This window comes from Polypterus senegalus, chromosome 5 (genome assembly GCF_016835505.1).
Source record: "Polypterus senegalus isolate Bchr_013 chromosome 5, ASM1683550v1, whole genome shotgun sequence".
Lineage (NCBI taxonomy): Eukaryota > Metazoa > Chordata > Cladistia > Polypteriformes > Polypteridae > Polypterus > Polypterus senegalus.
In genome coordinates, this window is record NC_053158.1 from 141,212,734 (window position 1) to 141,238,502 (window position 25,769).

The 25,769-nt window shown below is 35.1% G+C and overlaps 1 protein-coding gene across 1 annotated transcript in view; it reads left to right on the forward strand.

Annotated features, from left to right (window-relative positions):
* The window catches only part of vps41 (VPS41 subunit of HOPS complex), a 145,355-nt gene that overhangs the window by 91,115 nt on the left and 28,471 nt on the right, over positions 1-25,769 (forward strand). The window contains exons 12-19 of the mRNA XM_039753407.1: positions 2,434-2,566; positions 4,045-4,160; positions 7,437-7,493; positions 7,616-7,677; positions 18,639-18,720; positions 19,233-19,325; positions 21,968-22,095; positions 22,288-22,432. Coding sequence (XP_039609341.1) covers positions 2,434-2,566; positions 4,045-4,160; positions 7,437-7,493; positions 7,616-7,677; positions 18,639-18,720; positions 19,233-19,325; positions 21,968-22,095; positions 22,288-22,432 — 816 coding nt within the window. The remainder of the gene's footprint in view (positions 1-2,433; positions 2,567-4,044; positions 4,161-7,436; positions 7,494-7,615; positions 7,678-18,638; positions 18,721-19,232; positions 19,326-21,967; positions 22,096-22,287; positions 22,433-25,769) is intronic.

Genomic DNA, 25,769 nt, shown 5'->3' on the forward strand with positions numbered 1-25,769 from the left:
TTAAAGAAATGTTTTACTATAAAACTGACTTACTCATCTTTTCAAAAAAAAGGTTTTCTGCTCTTCTTGATTCTTACCTTACAGTTTGCTAGTCTTTTTCTTTCAAAGGATTTCTTCCAGTACAGTTGAAATCTAAAATTGTAGCTTATACAGTTGTGCTTGAATGTAGCTGCCTACCTGCTTTCTGTTCTGTTTATTTGCTTAATAGGTTTTTAAGTATAGTTTGCTGCAAGAGTAAATGGATGTTGTAGTCCCAAAATATCCCTATGCCCTTAGTCCTTTCAAGGAGGCCATGTGGAGTGTTTTTAGAAGCAGTAAATAAAAAATTAACACTAAAAACAGCCAGGTTTGAAAGTATTCACATGCTTTAATTCTCAGAAACTCAATATTTGACAGTTGCTGTAAAAACAGCGTTAAATCCTTTGTGCTTTTTCTTACCCAGTTTTTCTCATTTCACTTAATTTTTTACCTAATTATTTTCTCTGTGGGTGTGTGTGCACACGTGAATATCATACAAGACAAGGCTCTGTAGAACGTACATGTCGGTATTGGAATGACGTTAATGTTGTTTTATCATCTTTTTATATCTATTTATTTGGTAGAAATTGTTTTTTATTGTTATTTTTTCCCTTTTGGTGTGTTTTGTCTTGAAAGGCTCCCAAGGTAACCCAATCCTCTCCCTAGGGTCTTCTGTGCAGGCCTGAGTATCCTGCTCTTTTAAATCACACTTAACAGCCTGTTGTGGAGATGCAGTCCGCAATTGCACTCATGGAAACGTCGGAATGAACTAGGGTTGACTGCAACTATGGTTAAAGTTCTTCCTCCCTTCTCTTATATCCATTCCAGAAACAGTTCAAGGTGAAGCAGAGAATTGGATTCAAAAGTCATATCATGTCATTTTTAATGGTAAGGCTAGAGCCTATCCCAACTAGTATAGGGTGCAAGAAACAAACCCTGTACAAGGTGGCAGTCCATTGCAGGGTAAACACACACCAGACACTCCAATTTAGTCATCAATTCACCTAACCTGTATTTCTTTGGACAGTGGGAGGAAACCAGAGCACCCGGAGGAAACCCACACAAGGAGGATTCTGGATGTGAATCCTGATTGCCTCACAGCGAGTCAGCAGCACTACCACTGCATCATATGCTGCCTGTTTTCAAAAGTTTATTCTTTTATTCACTCAATATAGAATAACATTTTCTAAACTAAGCTTCTTTAATTTGTGAAAAACTGAAGCAGAGCAAATACATGAGACATTAGCAGTACAATATAGGTTAATAGCAGCTCTTTTTTGCTAGAAGCCTAGGCATCCAATTTGCCTAGAAATCAAGGAGCTCTTTCATTCTTGCATTGTGCTTCTGAGCTGATAGGTCTGTGATCCATTGATGTTTCTAGATAGATAGTGATGGATGGAGACAGATAGAGAGAGCTGATCTGCTGGTGTGCCATATATTTTATGCTGGACTTGCTCTTATTTCCTCTATCTCTTGGACCAATGGGACACATTTGTTCAGGGACTAGTTAGTCTACAATTAAGATTGTTTCCATTTTGTGGAAAATTCTAAATGCTCCTGGTGATACCATCAAGAGAGACATCTGAGGACTTCTTTCAAACTGACTCAGTGATACAGAAACAGAAAATCAAGCAAGAACATGCAGATGAAAAGAAATGATAAGGAGATGCCCAAAAATTAACTAAAGGCACCATTCTCTGCTACAGATGAATGTCAGTTTTTACTGGGTTTTAACTCTTTTACGTTCACCCAGTCTTTCTTAATTTGAAAGCAATCAAATATAAATTCAGTTTATGCATCAAGCTAAAACACAGTAGAGGAGCCAGTGTATGTGTAGCCAGCTTCAGGAATAACCAGTCAGAGCACAGAATGTTACAAAAACTACAAGGTCATATTAAATAAGAAAACATAGTCAAAGAATAGAAGAGATGACACATAAAAGAGACAGAACACCAGAAACCAAAGTAACAACTCTATTAAATCAGTGATAATTATACATACATGAAATCTGCTTTGATATGTTGAGGTTAGGAGTATGCCATGATAGCATGTTGTCACAACCGCCACGCAATGAACCACCTCGATTGGGACAGGAGTTCAGCAGGTGACACCTCAGCACTACACTAAAACAGTGTCAGTTTTTTTCTTCAGTGGCTGGAGTGCCAATCCTACCACCAACCCTCAAGTTTTCCCTGTAAGTTGGAGCACCTGCTTGCAGAAAATAGAGAAAATACTGTCTCCTAATTAATTGTTGTTCAGCAAGTGATGTCTAATTCAATGCTTAGAAACACATGCCAAAGGTTCTGGCATACAGTCCTTAGACATGACTGCTTGACACGGTCTTGTAATTTATACATTTCTAATGTAGCCTTTACTCACTGATTCTTTTTTATGCTTATTATGCTGTAATTTCAGGAGGAGAAAGAGTTGCGATCTAGACCCCGACTAGACATTGTGCAGCCTCTTCCAGAATCCTATGAGGAGATATCTTCAGATGCACTGACTGTTAGAAACTTCCAAGAAAATGAATGCCTTGACTATCGGCTTGGTAAAAATATATTTATGCATGCATATAAACATACTGTATATACACTGATCAGGGAAATCATTAAAACCACTGACAGATGAAGTGTATAACATTGATTATCTTGTTTATTATGCAGTGATTAGCGCCTACAAAAGTTGTCCATGAAAATTCAACCACTAAAACATTGACAGGGTCATGGGCGCCCAAGGCTGATTGATGCTCGTGGGAAGCGAAGGTTAGCCAGTCTGGTCCAATCCCATAGAAGAGCTACTGTAACACAAATTGCTGAAAACTTAATGCTGGTCGTGAGAGAAAAGTATCAGAACACAAAGTGTATTTCATCTAGCATAGACTGGAAATGTGTAGTTGCGAATTAATCAGTGTTCCCATTCTGACCCCTTTCCACCACTGAAAGCATTGACAATTGACATGCGAGTATCTGAACTGGACTATGGAGCCACAGAAGAAGGTCTACCTTGTACAATGAATAGTTTGTTCTTTTAGATCATGTAAGTGAATAAATGCCTGTGCTTAATTTACATGGAAAAGAGATAGTAGCAGGATGCACTATTAGATAAAGGCAATCTGGTGGAGGCAGTGTAATGCTCTGGGCAGTGTTCTACTGGGAAACCTTGGGTTCTGGCATTCATATGGATGTTGCTTTGACACATGCCACCAACCTTAAGATTATTGCAGACTGTGTACACCCCTTCATGGCAATGAAATTCCCCAATGACAGTGGCCTCTTTCAGGAGGATAATGTACTCAAATTCCCCAGATCTAAATCCAGTCAAGCATCTGTGGGATGTGCTAGAAAAACAAGTCTGATCCTTGGAGGCCCCCGTCTTGCAACTTACTTAACTTAAAGATCTGCTGCTAATGCCAAATACCGCAGGACACCTTCAGAGGTCTTGTGGAGTCCCAAGCCACAACAGGTCAAAGCTATTTTGGAGGTGCCTACACAATATTAGGCAGGTGGTTTTAATGTTGTGGCTGAACAGTATATGTACTAAATATGTATTTTTTCCAAATTTAATTGATAGTTATTTGTCATATCAATATCTCATTTGTGATTTAATCTTGTAGAAATTCTAACACACATAAGCTTTTATACCTTGTTATATGTGACATTAATACTGTTTTTATTGTTTTAATGGTATGGGATGCAATTTCTTTGCTAGTAACAAAATAGAAATCTTGTGCTAATATTTGCCTTTCTGCTCTCCATTTTCAGGCCTTTTATAAAAAAAAAAATAGTAGAAGTAGTATTTCCTAACATTTCATATGTCCTCTTAATTATGTATGTAAATTGCTTGAATAATGTAAAATTAAATGTAATAAAAATATAAGTTGGACTTTATTGCTTGATTATTATCTCTGCCTCCTTCTATTTAGACTAAGTAGTAATTTTTTTATTGAAGAAAAAGATAACAGCAGTAATTATAATATGAAATATACTATTTAACAAAATAACCAAAATTTTATTGTGTCTCCTATAGAACATTCAGAAGGGGAATCTCTGTTTTATATAATCAGCCCTAAAGATATAGTTGTAGCCAAGGAACGTGACCAAGATGATCATATTGACTGGCTGCTTGACAAAAAGAAATATGAAGTAAGATTCCTTCCAACTCTTTAAATGCGTGTATTGCCTCTTAATGTATACAGTAACGATGAAATGATTTTAGACTACCAGAAACACAATAGTATTGTTTGCCATTAATCAGCACAAAAGTGAAGATAAAGTCTAACTGACCCCTCTAAAATATTTTACCATTTTATCCCAAAGTTCAGATGCATTTGATTCCAATTGAAACATAAATATTTGTCTTAAAAATCCATTCATTTTGATAGCCTGCTGTTTTCATTATCAGGTCATGATTCAGAGCCTGTCCTCTTAGTAAGTACAAAGCAGGAAAGAACACTTTGCGCACACACACACACACAGACACATCTTCAGTTATACTTTATCAATTGACAGTTTCTAGTCATATTGCTTTAATTTCTGCAAGTATAAGCCAGCAGACTAACCACTGTCTTTACCCATATTTAAACATAGTCCTTAATTTTATTAGTTGGTAATGCTAAAGAGTAAAATTTATGATGAATTTATTTTAAACTTTTTATTGAACCTATTCACAGTCATTTGTATTGATTGTTGAATTTAAATCTGCAATTAGAAAAACTATTTTGTAAAAAAGGAGAAGGGTTGATATTCATATGTTCCGGGCAGAATTGTGTCTTAAGCGTAAGCATAAATTAATGAGCAAATCAGATATCCTCAGATGGTAAACAAGCAATTTCATTGCCTAGATGACTTAACAAAATTCTATGCTAAATGTTAGTTCAGGTAATTCAAAAATGTTTTGCAATATATTATGCAAAGGCAATTGAAGCAATTTAAAAAGTGATGGAATTGGCCATGTCATTACGATCAAATTTTGGTTTAACAAATAATTATTTTACCTTATTAAAAAGCTAGCAGGTTAATAATTTTTTGTTACTAAAAAGTTAAAAGATTTATAAAGGAGAGGAATGTTGTAGATCTGTCACACAAAAAACTGAAAATAGCATCTTTTTAAAATAGAAGATGTTGGAGTCACAGCATTGTGTCATGAGTGCAACTTTAAAATAATATATTGTAAAACCAGGTAGCTATGGGCTGTGTGCTTTTTGACAGGAATTCTAAAACATTTTGTATAACATACACCATTATGATTTTCATTATGCTAGACAAAAAAGTGCTTCATAAATTTGAGACAATTTGCTACATACTGTAAAAATAAGAAAATGTTTGTTGTCATTCCTATTATTAATGGCACAGGTAGCAGTTTTGTTTATTAGAACTACTTGGCCGATTGACATTCAGCTACAAGTGTGCAGTAAGGTATTTTTGTAGTTTGCATTAGGATTGTATTTAATTTTCTCTGGATTGTACCACGGTTGATGAGCTTAGCTCCTAATAATCTATTTCACAACGCTACTGGCTTCACTCAGAGAAAATGTAAAAACATACAAGGCTTTACAATTTTCCAAGGCACCTCTTGTTCTTTTAAAAGAATTACAGAAAATGGGTTTCATGTCTGAATCTGTTTGGAATACAGGTATCGAATAAAATTAAGCTTTTATGAGGTGGAGGACACCAGTCAGGAAAAACATTGTATGTCTGTGGCAGCTCTAAATATATTAGTCTTATACACCTGAAGGGAGAAGTAATTCCCTAATTGCCTGCCTTCTTAAAAATATAAGCTTTATTGGTTTAGCTAAGTAAATACTATTGTTACAAAACAATGAGAACAAGATGAAGATGATTCTTTCCTACTTTTTAGGTTTATTTGGGACAATGCTGAGAAAACCATATTGAATCTTGTAGTAATAGTAACTACTATCTATTATAGATATACATCTCTGATGCATGAATTGGAAGAACACAGTGATTTTGAGACTTTAAAGACAATGACTCAGAACATACAGCCAGATCTAAATAAGTATGGTTTAAAGGAAGGAAATATTTTAAGGTGGTCTGGTGCAGTAGTTCTCAAGTTCAATCCCGGAGGACCACTATGGCTACATGTTTTCATCCCAACCGGTTTCTTAATCATTCAGTTATTTTACCTTGAATTGAGCTCATTGTTTGATTAGATGGTTTTCCATTTGTTTTCTTCACTTGTTCTGCATTTAGAAGAGCACACTAGTGTTAGATTTACATTTATAATATATTTAGAAACATCTGAATATTTGTTGTAGCACTTATCCCTCATATAATTTTGCTTATTAGTTCTCCTTTTTTCCTCAATTACATTTTAATAATGACAGTTTACCATGAATGATATAGACACCAGGACAGACAACACAGAATGATAAAAGACTGCAGCTATTTGAGTATCAGATACACTAGAGTGCTCATTAGTAAATAACAGCTGGACACCTCGAAAACTGGAACGGAGATCATGAAAATCTTAAAAATAAACATGAAATCATGAAAATATCTCCACCATACATAAATGCTTTCTAATAAAATTTATAAATCCAGTTTTGTCCTTTTTGTTTTTTAACACAGAAACTGGCAAATAACAGGTTGTTTAATAATTTTAGGAGTCCGGTTAAAAGTAAAGGTGTTTGGGATAAAAAAGCCACAGTGGTCCGCCAGGACTGAACTTGGGAATTATTGGTCAACTAAGCGCACCCTTTAAAATGAGGAAGATGGGGAAGTTTTGTTAAAACTGCACTCTTATACTGTATCTATAAAGTTAGACTATGCTAAAATAATCATGACTGATTTTTTTTTTCAATGTGCCAGTAATCAAATACTGATGCAAGAGACATGATTATTTATGGAATTACCTGACTTCATTTTAAGCCTACAGCATATTTGATTTCACTCTGACATTGTAGAATGTAAGGGTGTTGTGGTGAAACAGAGGTTGGTACCATTCTGTGGAGTTTGCACTTTCTCCCGGTGTCTGCATGAGCTTCCTCCAGGTACTTCGCTTTTCGTCTTCATCCTTAAAGATCAGCAGGTTAGGTTAATTAATGATCGAAATTGTCCCCCTGTGACTGTGTGTATGGGTGTACACAAGAATGGACCCTATGACTGGCACCCAGTCCTGGTCTGTCCTATTTTGTACCTATTACTACTGAGATGTGCTTCTGCCCCCATGAGCTTGAACTAGAGATTGAAGAAGATTTCATTTTATGTTTTTTTGTGGTTTCAATGCAATTACTGTTAAACGTATTAAGACTGCAGATTGTAATGCAGTAAAAAACAGATATTGTGAATTTTTACACAGTGCAGTCAATTTAGTTTATTATTGTATATCACCACTTACTGAAAATTAGGAGACTATAAAGCAACTGATTGATTCTAACTTGCATTTTTTTTTCTTTATAGGAAGCATTAATGGCAGCAGAGATTAGTCATAAAAACATAAAACGTCATGAAGTACAGGTATACATTTTAATATTTCAGTTAATAAATATGTACTTTCTCCAACTGCATTATTCTTTATGTTGTTAAATATTGCATTTGTGATTTTTTAAAGAAAAATGTTTTTTTTTGTGCCCTGTTAGAGAATTGGTATTAGCTACATTAATCATTTGGTGGAAAAAGGAGAATATGAAGCAGCAGCAAGGTACAGCAGTTTCTTCATGAATCTTTATTAATTTAAAAATTCTTAAATCTTTTACAGTGTTAATAAAACTGACAAAAATGAAAAGATTCACTCAACTAGTATCCAGATTTTACAATACCTGATTTAATGTCATTTTTAACAGAATTTCTTTTTGTATAATCTAAACATTTTCCCTATGTTTGAATAGGTTTTCTCCAGGTATTTAAATTTTATTGTGTGTTAGGTTTATTTGGAGACTATAAATTAGCCCCTCTACGTGGACAAATGTGTTCTTTGTTAAAATGATGTTCTATCCAGGGATTGTTTTTACTTTGCTCTCAATGTAGCAATCATAGGCTCTGTCCACCTCCATGAGTGGATACATGCTTCAGTAATTTGGGAAAAGTAGTGGTTGTTTAACTTGTGCATACCCACTGTATGGTGCAGTATATTATACTTTTTGTCCAAGATAGTTTCTCTGTCATGATTTACTTTGTGTATTGTGTTTTTTGCTTGCACAGTTGTAGGGAAATAATTAATTTAACCTTTTTTCTCAGTTGTCTGCTGACATTTAACCTTGTAACGCATGACCCAAGAAAATATTTTAGAAAAATATCTATATTGTGTTGTTTTTGATATAACAGATTTTGCATTGTTAAAAGTATGAAATCAATTTTGTATTTTTTTCAAAGGTGAACTGCACATTTCACACAATATGCATAAACTGTACGTGAAAAGTTTGTGCCATTTCACTTCTTTCAGCTCTGTCTTGGGTCTCATATGGAACTATGGATAAAACCCTACTTTCTGGAAGGATGTTTTGTTTTATGTTATATGTACAGGTACTCCTCACTTTACAACCGAGTTCTGTTCCTACGACTACGTTGTTAAGCGAGTTGGTCGATAAGCGAGGAGCTTGCGCAGGGAATATAGGATCGAAACTTTTTATGCATTTTTTCCGTATGCCTTGCATACACTTATCTGTCATTTCGTCCCAAGCTGATTTAATGTTTTTAATGCATTCTAAAATACTGTACGATTTCCAAAAATCACAAAGGGTTACTACATCATTTTCTGTTGCTGCTACAGCTTGGGAAAAAGTTGTGCGCAAATAAAACGCTTTGAACATAGCTATAGCGCCCTGATCCATTGGCTGTAGGACAGCAGTTGTGTTTTTAGGAAGATACACTACCTTTATGTCTGGGTGTAGATCATCAAGATGCTGGGGATGGCCTGGAGCATTATCAAGCAGGAGAATAATTTTAAAAGGAACTCCCATTTCCAAACAATAATGCTGGACTGAGGGTATGAAGCAGTTCAAAAACCAATCTTAAAATAAAGGTTGCGTCATCCATGCCTTTTTATTTCCACGATAGTAAACGGGCAGACTGTTTTCACTAACGTTCTTTAATGCATGTGGGTTTTTGGAGCGATAGATCGGGAAAGGCTTTAACTTGAACCCAGCGGCATTCCCTCCCAATAACAACGTGATCCTGTCTTTAAAAGCTTTGAAACCGGGCATTGCCTTAGCTTCTTTGTGCATATAGGACCTTTCAGGCATTTTTTTCCACCAAAGCCCGGTTTCATCCACATTGAATATCTGTTTTGGGCAGTAGCTGCCTTTTTTAATTATTCCATCCAATTCGTCAACAAATTTTTCTGCTGCTTCTACATCTGCGCTTGCCGCCTCACCACTGATTCTTCAATTATGCAGGTTGAATCTCCGCCTAAACCATTGAAAACATCCATGGCTTGCTGTAAATAACTCTGTCGATTTTTCACCTTCATGTGCCTTTAAAGTCTCAAAGATACTGCGTGCCTTAGCTTGAATTATTAAAAGGCTTATCGGCATATTATTTTGCATCTGGTTGTCAAACCAGATCGCCAATAATTTCTCCATCTCTTTAATAAGACCTTTTTGCTTCCTAGTTATTATGGCTTTAAATCCTGCCGATGATTTCACCTCCTCTTTCACTCTAACTTTATCCTTTAAAATCGTTGAAATTGTCGATTGTGCCAATTTCAAGTCACATGCTATTTTTACCAGCTTCGTAGTCTTGTATGATTTTTATTTTCATTTCAAGGTCGATAGCTTTCCTTCGTTTTTTAATTTCTCCAGATGATGCCATCCTTTTTCTTTTCGTCAACATCTGTACTATTTTGGGGTTACAAATATGTAAAAAAATAAAACGAGGTTACACAGTGACTGCTTGTAGGAATGAAACTGAAAAGACGCATAGCAAGCCCATAGTACGCTCAGTGCATATGTCACCATTCGCCACTGACCGACGCTCAAGCTGAGAAAGGGGATTCCCCGAATTGCAGGTCGAAACTCGATTGGTCGTAAGTGCGAGTGGTCATTAAGCAAATCGTCGTAAAGTGAGGAATACCTGTAATTGGTGATGGTCTGCCATCTACATTTATAAGAACCTTTCCCACAGAATCTTTAAACCTTTTAAATGGCATGAAGCAAAGACCTTTAATTCCGCAGTTTGTTTTTGTTTCTTCAGGTGTGTTCAGATTGTTTTCAAACAAAATCACTATTAGTACTTTCAAAGAACTTGCGTCCATCAGGTTATGTAGTTTATAGGCATCGGCATATCTAGTTTACAGCTACCACTAGTATCATATAGTGGGTATATGCACAGTTTCCATCTACATAACCAGTGCTTCCAGTAAGCTGTGCACAATGTACATTAGTTTAGATACTAATTTTATTGAGCATTTGATTTTTTACGAACTGCATATTCAAACTGTGTGTCTGAAATACATATTGTAGTGTTTGCTTATCTTCACCTCCAGTGCACTTGATCTGCTATCCAGCAGCCCAGGAAAAGCATCCTGAACATTTAATATTACTTTCCAAATGAAATTAAATAAAATTGTTTATTTGAAATTAATACATATTTGACATATGAGAAAACAACATACGTTTAAGAATGACAGACAGTGTTTATTCTCAGTGTTTCCATTTTTTCATGCAGTGTTTCAGTTTCAAGAATCTGCAGGATAATATTGTACACATATATTTTCTGTTCATAATTAAAATTACATAAACAAATCATTCTCTTTTAATTGGGATCAATTGAAACAACCAAACTGTTTATTTAAAAAGAGAACTTTGTGTAATCTTTACTCTCTTTTTTAAATAAAGAAAATATTTTTGCTGAATTCTGTGATTTGCTTTTTAAAAGGGGTGGTCATATTTGTTCCAAAACCAAGTACTGTATAACCCAAATATCTGCAGTTCCATAAAAATCCACTAGATGTTGATAAAGTATCATTAGACAAAAAATCATTAGGACTTTGAAGAGTACACATCACAGGATGAAGAAATAATGATTGTACAAATGTTTGACTATTAAATATTTTTGACATTTTAGGGAAAATTCTAGATTTATGTTGAGATGATATTTTCCCAATGCCACACTACATATGATAGTGAGGTTTTTTGAAGCTACAGTACATATTGATGCATTTCATTAGCTGCAAGCAAAATGTTATAAGTTTGTTGATTGTTTTAGTGTTGGATGTAAACCAAGGTCTTTCAGATCACTGCACTCAGTTGCATTTCACTTTTTAAAATAAATATTTTATATATATGTTACGTGTTGTTCCAGCTGTGTTACCCTTCTTCGCTATGAGAAATAACATAAGACAGAGTTTCTCAGCTATAGTGCCATTAGTTAATTGGATGTATCAGAAGTACTATGTATGTTGAAGGATGAAATCAGGCTACTGACACTGTGTGTCCATGAGGAAGTCACTTCACCTGCCTGTGTTCCAACTGGAGAAACAAATGGAATGTAATCAGTTGTATCTCAAATTTTAGAAGTTGCCTTGGATGATAATGAAGTCAGTCAAATAATAATAATAATAGGTCACTGCAGCTGCTTACTCTTGAACAGGCTATACACAAATGTACATGAGTAAAACATTTCCTAGTGACTTGCCTTATGTTGACGGTCATTTCAAAACATAGTATTACAGGAAGCTATGTTCCTTTTCATTTGAACAGGCAATCAATAGGAATAATATGAAAGTTAAGCATATATTATTAACATTATTAGATGTTTGTGATTTTAATGTATGTCATTCAGTTAAGTACTTCTTTTTCAGTTGTACTGTATTTGTAATTTCCAATCTTCCATGGAAATGTTACTTTCATTTAATCAGGGAGGATATCTACCTTCAAAACTCACATGTTAACTATAAGTCTTTTTCCGCTTTAAATGTAAAGAAAGAGAGAAATACTGTAGTTATTTCCCTTAGTGCTGTGTAGTGATCAGTGTAATGATTTGTGCAAAATTGAATTTGCAGTGAAATTTTCACAAAAGAAAAGTGTGAAATAAATGGTATTTTTATCTTATCTGCCTTGTTCTCCTTGTGCAAGTGCATAGCAAAGTTTATTCTGGGGCAGAGCATGGACATACATTTACATTGCATTTTACATACAAGCATTTCGGAGGTGTTTCTGTGCTGGTAAAACCTGTTTACATTGGTATGAGGCTTTTATGAGCCACGGCACATATTTTACATTAGAAAAATCCCATGGTGCATCACCAAACAAAAATGTCACAAAAGTATATGTAATGAAGTATAATGATCTTCTAGTTTCAATTTACTTACTCAGTGTGAAACCTGGGCCTGTGTAGTTGAACACAACGCTGATATACACGCAGGAATTGAAGACAGAAGCACACGAAAATCTTCTTCAACAGCTCTGAGTCTCTCTCTTTTTTTTAGTTTTTATGGCAGTCGTGCTTGAAAAGCCAAGCTCACATAGATAGGTTGTGGAAAATGGGAGCAGGGTTGAAATAGCTCTGCTTGCCAGAATGGGGAACTCCTTGGCAGCAGTCAGCCAAAAACTGTCCAAAGGCAGATCAGCAAAGCTCAGCTTTAAACCACGATTTTCTCTCAGTACAGTTATTTCCTCCTGCTCCTGCAAAGTCATGTCCTTTCCAACTGCAGTTGAGCTATATGGGTTCCTAACCCAGTCAAGGCAATCGGTGGAAACTAAAGGGAAATAAAATGACAACTTCTGTTCAAGAGTTTTCAGATGCTTGCCTATTATCTCACACAGTGCAGCAATGTTGATACCTTGCCATTTCTGGATGTGTGGGAACATGTCAAGGTTGGCACTTTCCACATGTTGTTGAGAGCTGCACCTTTGAACGAAATCCATTTATTTTATCTGTACTTGTGAGTAGGTTTTCATTTCAGCCTTGCATCTGTGTGTTCAGGTCATTCAAATGTTGAAATATATCCACCAAATATGCCAGTCTTGCACACCACTCATCACTTGAAAGCAACTTAGCGTCATCACACCTCTCAATTGTCAAAAACACTTTTAGTTCCTCCTGCAGCTCATACACACGGGCTAAAACTTTGGACAACCACTGGACCTCCGTATGCAGCAATAGAACTTTATGGTCCGCTCCCATTTCCTCACACAGTGATGCAAACATGCGACTTTTTACAGGTCTTGTCTTCACAAAGTTTATCATGCGCACAACATCATTCAATACTGGAGCTAGGTCTGCTAGTAATGGCTTGGCAATGAGTGCCTCACGGAGCAGAAAACAATGAGTCACAATAACATCTGGATGTTGCTCTTTCACTCCGCTTACAAATCCTTTGGTGCGCCCAAACATGGTGGCTGCTCCATCAGTGCAAACACTTATGCGGTTTTCCCACTTAAGCCCTCCTTGATCAAGGTACTTAGATACAACTTGAAAAATTTCCTTTCCTGTTGTTCTTTCTGGCAGTTCCTTGCAAAACAGGAAGTTATCTCTGATGGTGTCTCCGTCTACAAAGCGCACATTTGCCAAAAGTTGTGCATGTCCACTAATACCTGTAGATTCATCGAGTTGCAATGCAAATTTTCCACTAATGTGCAACTTTTCCAAAACGATCCTTTCAATGTCTGCAAGTGTTCTTGTTTTGAAGTGATGGGTAATTTGTTTGGAAATGGCATTTACGTTTGCTAGGAACCATGGCATTGTTAGACAGCTTTTCCCGACATACTTAGCATAACAGAATAGGCTCGGTTGGTTTCCCAGTAAAAGTAAATCCAAAGAAAAGATAACTTTCATTGTATTGTCTTGAGCTCACCTTTTTTGCTTTCCTATGACTACTACTCATACTAGGGCCTTCATCTGGGTCATAATTTTCTCCAGGACCCAGTTCAGATTGTGTACTTTTTCTTTTCAGATATTTATCCATTGCTACCACTGCTGTCACAGCCGAAGCATCTCTAATTCTATTGTTTGAATGGCAACAGGTAGATACACAGATTAATTAGCCATCTGCTGCCACCTAGTGGAAGAGTATTTAATTGTTCTGCCTGTCACTGTCACATAGACAAACGAAGACAAATTATTTGCAGTAAATAAATGATAATTTAAAGACCAATTAAGTGAAATTGGATAATTTTCCAAGGTACACTTGTTGATCTCTCACCGCACACTAATGTGCCTCGACACAGTGATTGGAATTGGCTTATGTAGTTGACAAAATTGAACACAGATGATGTTTACCTCTGACACCAAATGAAAGGTTTAAGGTGGAACTGGCAGCATGAATGTGCAGGCAGGCAGTGAACGAGGCAGATGAGAGTGCATGGAGCCCCATGGAATGAGACAGCTGTTATTGCTGTAGAATAACCCTTACAGAGCAATTTTCCTTGCCTTCCACCTCAAAACTTTAAGACCTCCTAAAGTCAATTTCACAATTCTGAGTAAATATTAATTTTACAGATAATCTAACAAAACTGTAAATGGGAAAAAAAGTCACTGTTTCATCATTATACTGCTTTTTAAAAACATCTGGCAAGACTTTGGAACATACAAGATATACAAGATATTAGAACATGATATTAGCTGTTAGCATTTCCAGTGATTTTCAAGTTTTCAAGTGTGGCTGTATAATCTGTTAGTAACTTTAACACATATCCATAGCATGTGTAGAGAAAGTTAGTAAGCAGCGCAGGCATGCATTGAATGTTCATCAACAAAACTCAGTAAAAGGTTACAAGAATAAGAGTATCTTGTTTACAGTAACTGATAAGTATAACATTAGCAGGTTATACTTATCTATTATTACAACTCAAATGTGTTGCCAGTCCACAAACACACCATTTGAAATACAGGTAAAATTCCATTACAACGAAATTTTCATTACAACAATGTATTTTTATGGTCCCAACAGTTTCCACATATGCCATGAGTCCATAGAAATCTCTTTACTACGAAGTACATTCAGCAGATACTTTCATTACAATGAAGTGACCTTGAAATGCATGAATGAATCATCCATAGAGCAGTTAGTTCTGTGATTGCAGCTCAGTTGTGCACATTTGCACAACGATCCCCAAACAGAAACATTGTAAAAAATAAAAAAAAATTCTTTCCTTGTACTGTTTTTTTTTTTTTTGCTGTTTTTGTCTTTGGTGGTTTTCAATGATACCTTTTGCTTATTGCTCGTCAACATTTCAAAAACATTCATTGTAATTTAACTCATTGTCACCCTCCTATTGAATGGCAGACACGAAAAAACGATAAGTAGTTCATATTATAAAAAAAAATACATTTTTTCAGCTCTCAATTAAATTGAGAATTTCGCCATCAACACTGTCAACTTTCTTGAAAGACTGGGCAAAAAAAGAAGGAAAATCTCAGGTTGCAAATGTATGCGAACTGCTGCATTTGAAGACGCCGAAAAAGCAGTTTTTATGTGCTTCAGTGATGCTCGTTCAAGAAGCATTCCTATTAATGCGGCACTCATTCAAGAAAATGTGAGGTTTCTAAACTCTCTTAGGACCTCCTCCAGCTGGTCAACACGCTGAAGAGCGTCCCAAAGTGCGATCACCGCGTCTCTGGGAGACTGTTTGTCCATTGCCGAGGAAACAGCAGGCTCACAGCTCTGCTGCGGCTCTTCACTGAAGCAAACAGAAAAGATCTTGATGGGTGATGCCAGAAACATTGTAAATGCAGGGAACAGTATTACTTGGCCACTAACCTGGTCACACCCCTGTCTGACTGTTGTGTCTGTTTATAGGAGAGTGGCAGATCCCACTACAATAAATAACCGTGCTGTTCTTGTTTCAAGCTGAATAAAGCTGGTTTGCTAAAGTACTGAGACTTAGCCTCGTGTTTCAGGGTGTAAGACAGGATCTTATAGCGCGGCCATGATCTTTTAGGATTCACTTCTGTGGCTCTTCACTGCAGTGCTGTTAGCCTGCGGTTTCCCTGCCCCGGCAACGGACAAACGATCTCTACACAGTCGTGACAATCGCACTTCGGGATGCACTTCAGTGTGACCTTCCCGTTGGTTGGAGATAATCCCAAAATAGTTCAGAAACCTCACAATATGAAGAAGAAGAAAAGGATGATTTGGCTTCTGATTGATAATTGTGCTCTCCACAACTTGCTTCCGCATTTAGATAATGTTTGCATTGAATTCCTCCCACCCAATTGCACAGCAGTGTTTTAGCCATTGGGTTTGGGCATCATTCGCACCCTGAAATTGTATTATTGCAAGGAAATGCTGAGAAAAATTCTTGTCAGCATAACTTGTAGACAGGAGAAGGTTAAAATTAACGCGAAAGAAGCTATTGAAATGATTGTAAACACCTGGACACAAGTTAAAGAAAGCACTATAGCAACAAATACAGAATCTCATTACAACTAAATTTTCATTACAACAAAATATTTTTTAGGTCCCTGGCAGTTCGTTCTAACGGAATTTTACCTGTATATCTTACCAAACACCACTAAATTAATTGCAACCAATTGCAACCATGTGTGTGCATAGTTCACAAAAAGATTTGATGCTAATATCAGCTCACCACTGTAATGTTGAAGTGTAGACAAAAATTTTAAAACTCCAATCAATCAAAAATATGAAGAATTGATTAAATGTTAATTTACATTATTTATGGGGATGTAGTATATTAGGAAGATATGCTATACAAATGTCCTGCTGTCAAGTTATGTTTCATTTACATACTGTTGCAAATAAGTGGAAGGAGCAATATACTGTATTCCCTAAAGTTTACCCCTACTTCTGCTAACTGTAACAATATCAATACTTAACTCTTGGCTTAAAAATTGATGTATTTGTTAAGTTTTTAAGGTCCTCTTCGTGTCCTATACCCTCCATTGTAAGGCACCAGAGCAGTACTTTTTTTAGGGCTGGGCAAGTTAACGAGTTATTATTGCGTTAATATATTAATTAATTAACACTGACAATTATTTTATTGCGCATTAACACAGTTTTATTATTATTACTATTATTATTATTATTATTTTGAAAGCCTCAGGACAGCCAGGCAGCCAGCCCACTGTGCAAACAGACATTTTATGTTGATGTACAGTATATGTGAAACCATTGCTTTGTGTGCTTTTCAGAAAACTAAGTTTTTTGGAAAAAATATTAGCCCTCAAAGAGTTGCTACTGAACATAGACTGTTTATGCTGTTCCCTGATAAAAGAAAATGTTTCTGCTGGTATCTCTTCAGATAAGAAAGAAAATAGATTTAGAAATTTTAATTTGCTATTGCTCAGAAGGTGCCTGTTATAATGTTATGATAGTGGCTCTGGACTCTGAGGGTAACTTGTTTTTCTATAACAAACTAGATAAAATGTCAATGCCCTGGCAGTGGCAAATAACTTTGATTTTATATCTGATTTGATTACATTAATGTTTAAGTTGAGATTTACAAGAAATATTTTAACTGCTACTATGTAAACGGGTTACTGCTGTTAAAAAGCACCTTATTTGTTTAAAGTGTTTGCAAACCAAATTCACTACTTTTGAGTTCATTATTGAATTTTGTACAGCATAATGTGATTGTTGTTATTGTCTGCGATTAATCGTGATTAATCACAGACAATTGTGCGATTAAAAATTTTAATCGCTGCCCAGCACTATTTTTTTTTTTAAATATGTAGAAAGCTCTTACCTTTAGAACAAAACTTTGCAAATATACCATGTTTATGAAGAAATAACTTTACTTAAAAATACCAAACTTGTCCTTTAAGTCTTTGTGCGTGAGTGGGCGTGGTTTTTTATTGTTTATTTATTTATTTTTTCTTCACGAAAACACTACTGTGATTTTCTAAAATAGGTTAGGTAAATCGTCTCAACATTTTGAGTGCCTAGTAGATACGTTTTGCATCTTGTACTAATTTTATTTGTCTTAAGTTTGTTTATCCTTGGAATTTTATGCAGGCCTACGTCTGTTAAAATTCTAACTTTTTTAACTAAGAAGCTTTAGTTTTGCCTTACTATTCACAAATTTACTACCCAATAAAAGAATTATTTTTTATTTTCATAATTGAAAGACAAATAACCTAATATTCCTGATCCCATTCAATCTAATTCAGGATTGTGAGGATCCATCAGCTATGATGCTGTTTCCCAAGACACTGGATCCTTGAGGTGGCAGCACTATACATTGTGCAGCTGTCTGTCACCACCTTATGAATGATAATAAATAATGTATTTGGAAATTACATCTCCTAATGGCAACATATGCCGTACAGTTATTAATTCTGAAAATATGTAGCCATGTAGTTCTCTTGTAGTTGTAAAACTTTGGTGTATATATGTTAACCTGTAATGGTGTAACAACTCTGTCTATAGTGCAAAGATTTTTTTTTACTCATGCATGCTCAAATATTTTTGGAGGTTGAAAGAATGGTGTCTATAGTACAATGGTGAAACAAAAATGTTGGCTATTAACAACTCACCATCAATTTTTGTCAATTTTTCAACAATTTAGAACCTGAAATACTTCAGATATTATAGCTAGCACATAGAGATAAAGCATTTAGCTGCAGTGTTGTGTTCAACTAGCACTGGGTGTTCAGTGAAGGAAGAGAGTATTTTCAGAATGATGAATTGTTCATCATATTCTGTTAATGTGGATATATAATCCTGGTCATGTATTTACATTCTTTATATATTTTTGTTTGTAGGAAATGCCAAAAAGTCCTTGGGAAAAATATGGAACTCTGGGAAAATGAAGTTTATAGATTCAAAACAATAGGACAACTTAAAGTATGTGTGTATTTTTTAAGATTCATACACCAACTGTCATGTACCAGTAATAGATAAAATGAGGCAATACTCATATAGCCATACCCAGAACTTATAAAAGCACAGTAGGTAGTTTTTGCTTTCAGCATAATCCTAAAAGCTTGAAGTCCACATATCTAGTAATTGATGTACTTCATAGTTCACAGTTATGTATTTCCTCCTGCACCATCAGTTCAGTTTCACCAAGCATGTAACCAGCACCATTGTCTATGTGATTAAACAAACAGAAAATTTTATATCACATTTTATAGCTAAAGAACTATTATTTGTGAGGGCAGAATGTCCTACCTGACCAAATTAAAACAGTGGAATTTCACAACCTTGATATACTTAAGCTATCATATGTTTCACTCAAAATAAGTTCATTCTAATGCAGAACATGTTTTACATTTTCTTATTTATAACATACACGTGAATATGCTTCAGTGTTCCAATTGCAAGCCAAACTAAATGCTACATTTTGTTGTTTTTAGGCTATTAGCCAGTATTTGCCAAGAGGAGATCTTCGACTAAGACCTGCTATTTATGAAACAATTCTTCATGAGTTTCTCAAAAGTGATTTTGAGGTACCCTGCTTTTACAGTTTTAAAATCTTGTTAGGTAAAGTATTTATTTAAAGCCAAAATAGCTATTAATAAGTCCAATTCTAGCTATTTATCTTTTAACTTCTAGCTGTCTATGCAGTGTATTACCACAATGAAAACACATTTATTACAAAAATAAAAACCCTTAACAGGTATTGAGCAACATATAAAACTTACACTTTGCATATTTATACATAAATAGTATGCTTTAAAGTAGTCACATTACATTCTCAAACCAGATTAGTCCAACTGTGAGTCATAGTATAAAGAATATCATGGCAGCATTGTTCACTGTCCAGGAACCAGCCCAAAATTGGGAACCAGTCCATTACTGGCCCCAATCACACATGCCCCCAACACATGAGCAATGTAAAACGGATAACCTGACCTGCAGTTTTTTGGATGTGAAAGGCAAGCTAAAGTACCTGGTAGGACACACCCGTAGCAATTAGGAGAAATTGCAAACTCTTTACAGACAGCAACTAGACATGGAATTCAGATCTACCACAAAAGATCCATAAGACAGCAGTGCTGATTACTGCATTATCCTGTATAATTTTCTTTTACTTATTTTACTTTAAGTTGCTGTACTGCTCTAAAGGCAGTTTTACTAGCACATAAAATTCTACATAGTAGAAGTAGAGGTTGTCAGATGGGTTATTATCAAATATGCTGCCACTTATTCTTATATTTATAGACTTCCCTTTTTTTAATCAGCAGAAACCATTAATTGCTTGAAAGGTCAGTAATTGAAGATATCTTGGACATCTTTTAAACATAAAAGTATTTTGTATTTCCCAATTAATACACATTTTTAAAATGGGATCCTATTTAATTATATACTATACATTTTATATTTCCTAGGGCATGATAGCTTAATTGACAACTGAGTGAGTGCATGCGTGCGTGCGCCCTTTGATGAACCAGTAGCTAGTCTGGGGATGGTTACTACTTTGCATTCAGTTCTGTCAGGACAGGCAACAGCTCCCTATGACCCTAATGTGCACAAGTGCATGTTTTTATGTTACATGGTTTAGTTAATATTTAATCTGGGTAATGACATTGCAGAATAATGGTTAAAAAATTGTACCCGTGCAGTGTTTTTAATAGTACCAGTGTAAACATAATTTTGATTTACAGTAGTATACTGAATTTAGAAAATGTCACTTGATTTCTCACTTATGTGTATTGATACTTTTATATTTATATGTGATGTGAAATCAGTTTTGCTTAATCTTTTTATTAAGAAAGTGAAGCTTCTTTGTTGATGTAAACAAATTTTACAAAATTGAAATAGAACTGGTTTGATTTCTCTAGAATTCTTTTAGGTTAATAAGACAAGAGAAGCTCTCATCTGTCACACCTCTACGTGACAGCTACTCTTTTCCACCCTTTCAAACATACATGGTATTTAATGCTTAGAAAATATCTAGGATTAAACCATTTGGAGACTTATACATTAATAATGTTTTTTCATCCTATGTGCAGTTAAGCTTCAAATTTAAATTCTGATCAACACCATTTTTTCCACTTCTTTCAAGCTAGAAACTTTGCCAAACTGAACCAATTTTCCTCACCTTCCAGTGCTTTCAGTTCCAGAAGAAATATTGATCAGTCTTGAACACTCAGAGAGCAGCTCCACAATTTATAAAAACATTTTAAAGTCCCTTCTTTTCAAAGAATCCATGGGACAGCATAGAAATGATCTTTCACTTAACATTTCAGAAAAGGAGTGGAAGGCAGCCATGCACAGAATACACTCTAGCTCCATATGTGCAACACACTCTAATATTTAACTTAAAATCTCTGCCAAGCACATTTATTTTGATTAAAACGATCCAAAATGTTTCCAGGTCAAGATTCAACCTGTGAATGTTGCAATCTAGCTCCAGCCTCACTGGGCCACATGTTTTGGGAATGCACCAAACTAACAATTTTGGTCAAAAATCTTTGAATGCCTACTAGATAGCCTTGGTGTCACAATCACTCCTAACCCATTAACAGCCATGGTATATTCCCATATGGGCTTAAAGTGGAGAAAGACAAATAAATTGCCTTTACCTCACTGCTTGCACATAGACTTATCTTGCTCAACTGGAAAAATCCCAACCCACCACCTTTAAGTCAGTGGGTAACTGATGCCCTGTGCTATCTGAAATTGGGAAAAATGAAATTCTCACTCAGAGGATCTGTTCAAAACTTTTTTTTTTTTTAAATATGGCAGGATCTAATCAATAACATTTTAGAATAAGCTTCTGTGTTGGGGAAAAGGATACTCTTCCTTCCTTGCTGCTTTAAAAGACTTGCTTTGTTGGTTGGCTCTCCTTTCTTTCTTTTGGATGGGGGTTGAATTTTGGCTTTGTTAAGTTTGATTTGATTGTATGGATTATTTGCTTTTAATTAAAATAAAAAATAAAAAAAAAATCAGTGGCATATTACCAGGTTAAAAAATAATCTCAGTTAACTAAGATGATACTAGATCTAGATCTAGTAATAAAGCAAAACGGAGCCAAACAACATTTGAATCAGTTTTAGCATTATTTGTTCTGAATTTATGCAATTAAAATTGATTATAGATTGTTTAAATTTTATATTTGTAATTTTCTTTTCATATAATTTTTTAGGGTTTTGCAACATTAATTCGGGAATGGCCAGGTGATCTTTACAACAATATGACAATTGTTCAAGCTGTAAGTGATCGTCTGAAAAAAGACCAAAACAATAGGACGCTTCTGACTACCCTGGCTGAACTGTGGGTATTTTACATTTATATTTTAACCTTTTTCCCAGTATCAATAAAATATCTAACATTAAGCATTTAAAATAATGAAACCATATTTGACCCTTGCTATAGTGAATGGATAATGTAGTTGAAAATGAAATAAATATTTGCTAAAGCGTTGCTTTCTTTTTTTCCAAGGTATTTTTCATTTGTATTTTGCAGATATACATATGACCAACGTTATGATAAAGCCCTTGAAATTTATCTAAGGCTGCGACATAAGGATGTTTACCAGTTGATTCATAAGCATAACCTTTTTTCATCCATTGAAGACAAAATAGTTTTGTTGATGGAGTTTGATAAAGAGGTACGATCATTTATCATTTCCATAGCTATAGTGGTCCATGCTATCAATTTCAAAATTATTTTATTTCTTTCAAATATTTCAGATATTCAAAATTTTGTCATATTTTGGTGTGCAAAATGAAAAGTTTAAATGAAAATTCTAAACCAAGCAAGAAGCAGCTGTAGTGTTGGCTGATCTCTTTTTCTGCTTCTTACTTTCTGTTGTATTAAAATATTTTTTCCTATCCTTCCTCATCTCAAGATGAAACAAATTATGTAATCTTTCTTTGGTAAAAAAGTAGTTCTTTTTGTCTTTAAATCAGTTTACATAAAACAATATCTCTATATATAATCTTCATTTGGATCTTAATCTTTGTTTGTCTGCGAATGAATTAGAAGAAGCACTAGATGGCAGTAGAGAGACAGCTAAAACATAGGCATTGCATTAAGAATCTCCTCCAGGCTTATACTACTGAAGACTCTAGTACTCCAGTCACACCTCAAAACACAGACATTCAAACTAAACAAATTGTTGTGCTTTAAATTAACTAAAGAGATCTTCATTTAGATCTTGATCTTTGTTTGTCCGCGAATTCCACGCATGTGTAGACCACTTTCCAGTTTAGTACGCTGTTGTTACTCACGGATGTCAACAATGTGGCGGAATAACGAAAGGGGTGGTGGACAGTGTTACACTGGTTAGCTCCTGAGGACTGGTTAGAGAATGAGATTGCCGAAGATAAAAGATACGTGCCTACGTAACATACGGATGAAAGAAAGACAGTGGTTAAAATGAATGGCAACGTAACAGCACGTTCCGGAAATTATTATTGTTACATTGTAGCTGCCGAGTGCTGCGCGTCTCACAGTTGTACCGTGGCTTGCTCACATGTCAGTGAAGTGATCCCTATTTATGCTTTAAAGAGCCTGGATACCTATGTTGTCCCCCTTTTATAACCATTGCTCCGTGTATATTGCCTTACTCTTTGGATTGCCACAAAGCAACCTGCGAGATTGGAGAAAGGTTGAGAAGACATCATGAGAGGAAACAATAGCATCGTGAAAACGAGACAGACTGTGAACGGACAGAAGCAGAAATGCTCCTACACCACCACATAATTACTATTCGGACAGTGAATCCGAGTAGGCCGTTCCTATCGAATAAATGTCCAAGGGTTTTCTTTTGTAATTTTGTTTCCCTTATAAAAAAATCATAATGCTGTGCGATGAAGGGCCCAGTTCACAGCTGGCAGCCGCGTTTAAAGAGGGAGCCCTTCACAGACAAATTTAACATGCGCAACGTAGTTGGGCGCACATGGCTAGTGCATATATTATTTTTTTTTTTGCAAATGCAGTTGTTAAATTAGTCCAGTATTAATGATTGTAAAGAAGCCTGATACATTTGATAACAATTTGTTGATCCATTTACAAATGAGACACTGAATGAAAATGGTCAGATTAAGTACAGGATTACCTAAAATGTGTCACGGTTTAGGGTTTTGATGTGTGTATTTCAGTTCTGCTCGTAATTCATGAGCATCTGTTGATTTTCACTATGTGAGTTTTTTTATATCATTATGCTTATTAAGTTGCAACATTCTGTTCTTGGATTGTAGTTTGATACTGAGGACACCACCGTTTTGGCATTTTTATAGGGTCATGGACATATTGTTTATGGTTGCTATACCCATTGCTGATTTTGTGGCATATTAACTCATTGCTTCTAGCCTATGAAAGATGGCTTTTCACTGCTCTCAGTGTCCAAGTCTCTGGATATTGTGATTAATCTTTGCAGAGAATTGGCTTCTCAGAAACATTTTTGGAATCAAAGACTTTGCATAACTTTATTGATTCATTGATTCTGATGTTTGCTTTACATATTGAACTTTTTTTTCTATTTTAACAAATTTCCTGGCTTTAGAACTGAGCATGTTTGAAAAAATTATTCATTCTTTCCTCCTGGTCATTGTGCAGAATTTTAAGTCTTCTGTATTGTGATGGTGACAGAACAAAATGTGAATCTGTTGAAAGTCTGAAGTTATAATGTTGATGCTTCTGCTGTTATTTCCCCAAAACAGACAAGTAGGCTTCTATTAATATATCATTTAAACATTTCCATACAGTACATACACATTTCAATTAGTTTTCTTTACGTTAATTCAAAGATTACATTATGCTCACTTAAATATTATACCTGAGCACCCAAAAAAATTCATTTTGGAAGACATATAGGAACAGTGGACATATGATTTTGATGAACTATCAATTCCCTGAGTTTGATCGTTTACTTTATAAAATGTAACATCAAGAGAAAAAAAATGGTGGTGTCTGTTTTTCAGATAGGGAAATTGAGACAACCGTCTTCTGACAGCAATGCTTTGACTTCATTAGGATAATTCAGATTTTCTACATTCTGATGTTAAATGTTGAGCCAACTTTATTTACCAATGGAAAGAATTAGTGCCTAGCCCAACACATATTAAAATTGCATCTTGAACAGCTGGAAAATGTGTGTGTGAGCAGTGCAGAAAATCAAATTTAAAAACTCCTGAATAAATTAAATAATACTGAAGACAAAGCTTGAAAAAAAAAAACATGGCACAGTACTTTCTGAAAGATTAGATTTTGCAAATTCTACTAAATTCATGTCAAAGTTCTTTTTTAAAATCCTTGAACATGCCATTGGTGAGAACCCTAAAACAGAAGGAGCTTATCACTTACCTGGTAAAATTCTCAGTAGGCTTTTATCAGTTTGACAAATTTGGGGAAAAGAAAATGTATTATTCTCACCAAAGTGAAGAATGAGATTCATTTTAAGAATAATCTGATCTTAATTTTTCTTTCTTGGACTTTCTGTGATGGCAGTTAAAAAGAAGACTGTTAATGATAAAACAAACAAACTTTATTTGTCCCCAGGGGGAGATTTGGCTTTTTATAGAAGCATACAGACACACACACACTTTGGTCTGAACACACACTTGAATTACTATAAAGCAAGAAAAGTTCAAAAGAAATTAAAGTTTTGACTGCAGTTAGCAGTGACTTATTACTTATTATCTGGTATGATTTTGTCTTCTCAGTTAACGGTTTTAGCTTAAGCATATACCCTACATGTGAAATTCTCCTGATATATTCCTAGAAGAATTGAAAAAGACTCCTTACTAATATAGTTTTAAAACATGAATTGGCTTGAACAGTTATTATTAATGGGCATATAGAAGTAAACACTGGTTATTAATCTGTCATGAGGAATATAGCTTTGCTACATTCCTTATAAGTTTGTAATTGTTATTTTAAGTGGTATTCATTTTATATGTCACAGGTTTCCTTAATGTCTATTTCCTTATTCCTTTCTTTCC